We start from the raw sequence: 4,018 nt of genomic DNA on the forward strand, positions 1-4,018 counted from the left end.
TCTTAATATTGAATAGATCCAAATTTTAAATTTTAATGACAAATCAAATATATCAAAAAAATAAATTTTAACTAATATTATTTTAAAAGATACTATAAATATATAAAAAATTAATTACTAAATTAATCATTATATATTTATATATATGTGTATTTAATTTTTATTTTTTATTTTAAAATTTGAGTTTAATTTGATAAATTTGTGTAATCACAATTATTTTTTTAGATAAATATTTATGTAATTAGTATAAAAAATAATTATTTTTATTAATATAAAATTATATAATTAAATATACGTATAAATTAGTTTTAATCTGGTTGTGCATTAAAATTAAATTATTTAAAATATATTCAAAACATTAATTAGGTTGAATAGCTGGTGTTTTCCAATTTTTTCAGAAGCACATTTTAAATAAAAAGCCTACGAATCATACTAGTAAAATAATAAATTAATAATACTTTTTAAATTTTTTATAGAATATCCTGGGTAGAGTCTAGTCAGCGTTTATCAGCAACCACAGGTCCTTACCTTTTTCTTCCAAATTCCAAATCCACTCTGAAATCAAAACCGCGTCCTCCAAACCGTTCTAGATTTTACACACACAAAGCCCAATCCCAATCCCAATCCCAATCCCAATCCCAATCTCAATATATTCCCCCTCACTCCATTAATAAATTCCATCACAACACAAACTTCTTCAACTTTCACTCCACCTAACCCAAAAACGGAAAAACCACACCCTTATTTTTTCTCTTCTTTTCTTCTTCCTCTCTTGCACATACATACACACCGGAGTTCCAATCTGGTGTATCACCTATGCACCATGAAGATCTTCAACCCTTCTGAATCGTTTCTCCGAAACGTTGTGTGTCCCTCGGACACTATATTCCTCAAAGGAATGATCCTCTCCAATCTTCACCACTCCACATTCTCCCTCCTCTCTTGGCCATACAATTAGCCTTCACAACCACTAATCTTAACTAACTTTCTTTCTTTTCCTTTTCTCTCTCTGGAATCTTCCTCCCATGGATCTGAAAAACGAGATGGAGATCAAGTTGTCGAACAGCGCTAGGACGGTGATATTCAACAAGTACGAGATGGGACGCGTGTTAGGTCAGGGGAATTTTGCCAAGGTATACTACGGGAGGAACCTAGCGACGAACGAAAGTGTGGCGATTAAGGTGATAAAGAAGGATAAGCTGAAGAAGGAGAGGCTGATAGAGCAGATTAAGAGAGAGGTTTCGGTTATGAGGCTGGTGAGGCATCCGAACATAGTGGAGCTGAAGGAAGTCATGGCCACGAAGGGGAAGATATTCTTGGTTATGGAGTATGTTAAGGGAGGGGAATTGTTCAAGAAAGTGGAGAAAGGGAAGCTCAAGGAAGATGTAGCTAGAAAGTATTTTCAGCAGTTGATCTCGGCCGTTGATTTCTGCCATAGCCGCGGCGTCACTCACAGAGATCTCAAGCCGGAGAATCTGCTTCTTGATGAGAATGAAGAGCTTAAGGTCTCCGATTTTGGCCTCTCTGCTTTGCCGGAACAACGCCGTGCAGGTTCGTCACACTTTTTTAATTATTTTTTTTTCAATTATTGAGAGTCTTAATTTGTTGCTACTGGTTTGGCTATATTAGGCTATGATTGAATCACAAAATTGACTATAATTAGGGCATGATTTCTCTTATTGATTATAAAATTAGGTCATAGTTTTAGTATGGTTTTGTAGTATACCATATTTGTTGGATGAGTCTTCCAATTTTGGTTTCCACGCGAAAAATCAACATAACAAAATGCATGAACTCAACTGTTTAGAATTTGTTAGTGGAATTACTTGATGCTAATTGTTGTGCAAAACATGGTGCAGATGGTATGCTGATAACACCGTGTGGAACACCTGCATATGTGGCACCAGAAGTGTTGAAGAAGAAAGGGTATGATGGATCCAAAGCAGATATATGGTCTTGTGGAGTGATTCTTTATGCTCTGGTTTGTGGCTATCTACCCTTCCAAGGCGAAAACGTGATGAGAATCTACAGAAAAGCCTTCAAGGCTCAGTATGAATTCCCTGATTGGGTTCCGGAAGGAGCAAAGAACTTGATCTCAAACCTCCTTGTAGCTGATCCTGAAAAGAGGTTCTCAATTGCAGATATCATGAAGGATCCTTGGTTCCAAGTCGGCTTCATGCGTCCGATTGCATTCTCCTTTAAGGAGTCTGCCATTGGGGACAATGTGGATGACTTCGATGAGGATGATAGTGATAGTAATAACAATCAAGAGTTTAACAAGGATGATTTGAAGCAGAGTAGTTCTGCTAAGCCTGCGCGGCCGTTTTACAATGCTTTCGAGATAATTTCCTCGCTGTCGCATGGTTTTGATCTGAGGAGTTTGTTTGAGACAAGGAAGAGGTCACCTTCAGTGTTTATATCGAAGCTTTCGGCTCAAGCAGTGGTGGGGAAGCTAGAGGCTATGGCGAAGAAATTGAATTTCAGAGTGGCAGGGAAGAAGAAGAAGGAGTTTGTTGTGAGGATGGAAGGGGAGAGGGAAGGGAGGAAAGGGAGGCTGGCCATGACGGTGGAAGTGTTCGAGGTGGCGCCGGAGGTGGCGGTGGTGGAGTTCTCGAAGTCTTCTGGGGATACCTTGGAGTATATCAAATTCTGTGAGGAAGAAGTTAGGCCTTCATTGAATGACATTGTTTGGAGTTGGCAGGGAGATGGTAACAACTAATAATACTAGTCATGCCATTGGGATTATTTTGCCTATGTTGTTCTTCCTTTTACTGTTTGATGCAGCTATATAATAATATAGTTTGATTTGCATAATAAGTAAAAGAAAAGGAAGATACTAGGAAAAAAATAATGCTGTATTTTGATTTAAGTTACAGGATTTCATTTCATTTGTGTAAAAAATTTGAGTTTAGTTTCTGATGATGTTTGAAGTTAATACTGAAAAGTCATCTCCAACATATAGTTTTGTTCTTCATTTAGTGTTATATTGTTCCGAAATTTCAAATTTCTAATTTAATTTGATGTAGAAAATGGATTCCATGATCTACAATATCTATATAATAAGGTTTAATAGCTAATAATAGTTGAAGATGATGCAAAGAATATATAACATTCTAATTTGTAAATTGTGGGAGTTATTATTGGGTATGAAGTAAAAATCTGTTCAAATGCAATTCGATGTTATTTCCTTAAACATCTAAAAAATCTAATAGAAGGTAAAAGGTAATTTTATAAGCAAAAGACTACATGTGACAAGATAGTTTAAACATATAGATAAATATTTACAGCTCATCAAAATTGAATTTCAAGAAATATTTGAATCTGCTTGTTATCCTCTACAACAATATGGATATAGATGATTCGTACACAATGGGCAAATAAGGGTTTTTGCATTTTGATTATTATTACTTTATTCTTCAGGTTGGGACACATGAAGCAAGTAGAAGTGATCATTTGGAGGGTAGTGAAAGGCAAATTGTCAAATAGATCAGTTGACTCTATATGTAATTGGAAGGCTAGGATTAAATTTCATAAATTTGGTTATTCAATTAGATTATTTTATGTGGTGGTGTGTCACCATATGGATATTATTTTAATTGATAATTTTTTTCATAATTGTCTTTTTGTCAACAAATGGAAGAAGTGAATTAAGACTTTGGGTCCATAAATTAATTTATATATTTGAATGGAGGATATGAACATGAGTGCATCAATAAAGCATAATAATTCATACTAATATATATTTTAACTTTTTCCTTTAGGATTTGGTACTTTTATATTTTGTAACATATCATATATATTTATAGGTATGGTATCCATGTCCTCTATAGGGAAAAAAAATAGCAAGTAGGAAAAAGATGAAAACCTTCAATGTCATGAATGATATGATATGACTTTGTATATTTATCTTGAATAAGGCCAATGCACTTTTTTATCTTAAAATAACTACTAATTCTAATAAAATAAATAACTGAGGCCCGGATAGTGGACCAAAATATCAAGTAGAGAGTAAATTGCA

General features: G+C 34.5%; 1 protein-coding gene across 1 annotated transcript; it reads left to right on the forward strand.

The window, feature by feature from the left end:
• The first annotated feature begins 587 nt into the window (after positions 1-587).
• LOC130947787 (CBL-interacting serine/threonine-protein kinase 5-like) lies at positions 588-2,974 on the forward strand. Its single transcript, XM_057876495.1, has 2 exons — positions 588-1,551; positions 1,860-2,974. The coding sequence occupies exons 1-2, from the start codon at positions 1,026-1,028 to the stop codon at positions 2,717-2,719; spliced, it is 1,386 nt and encodes a 461-aa protein (XP_057732478.1). The 5' UTR covers positions 588-1,025; the 3' UTR covers positions 2,720-2,974.
• Positions 2,975-4,018: the final 1,044 nt, after the last annotated feature.

This window comes from Arachis stenosperma, chromosome 9 (genome assembly GCF_014773155.1).
Source record: "Arachis stenosperma cultivar V10309 chromosome 9, arast.V10309.gnm1.PFL2, whole genome shotgun sequence".
In the NCBI taxonomy this organism is placed as follows: Eukaryota; Viridiplantae; Streptophyta; class Magnoliopsida; order Fabales; family Fabaceae; genus Arachis; species Arachis stenosperma.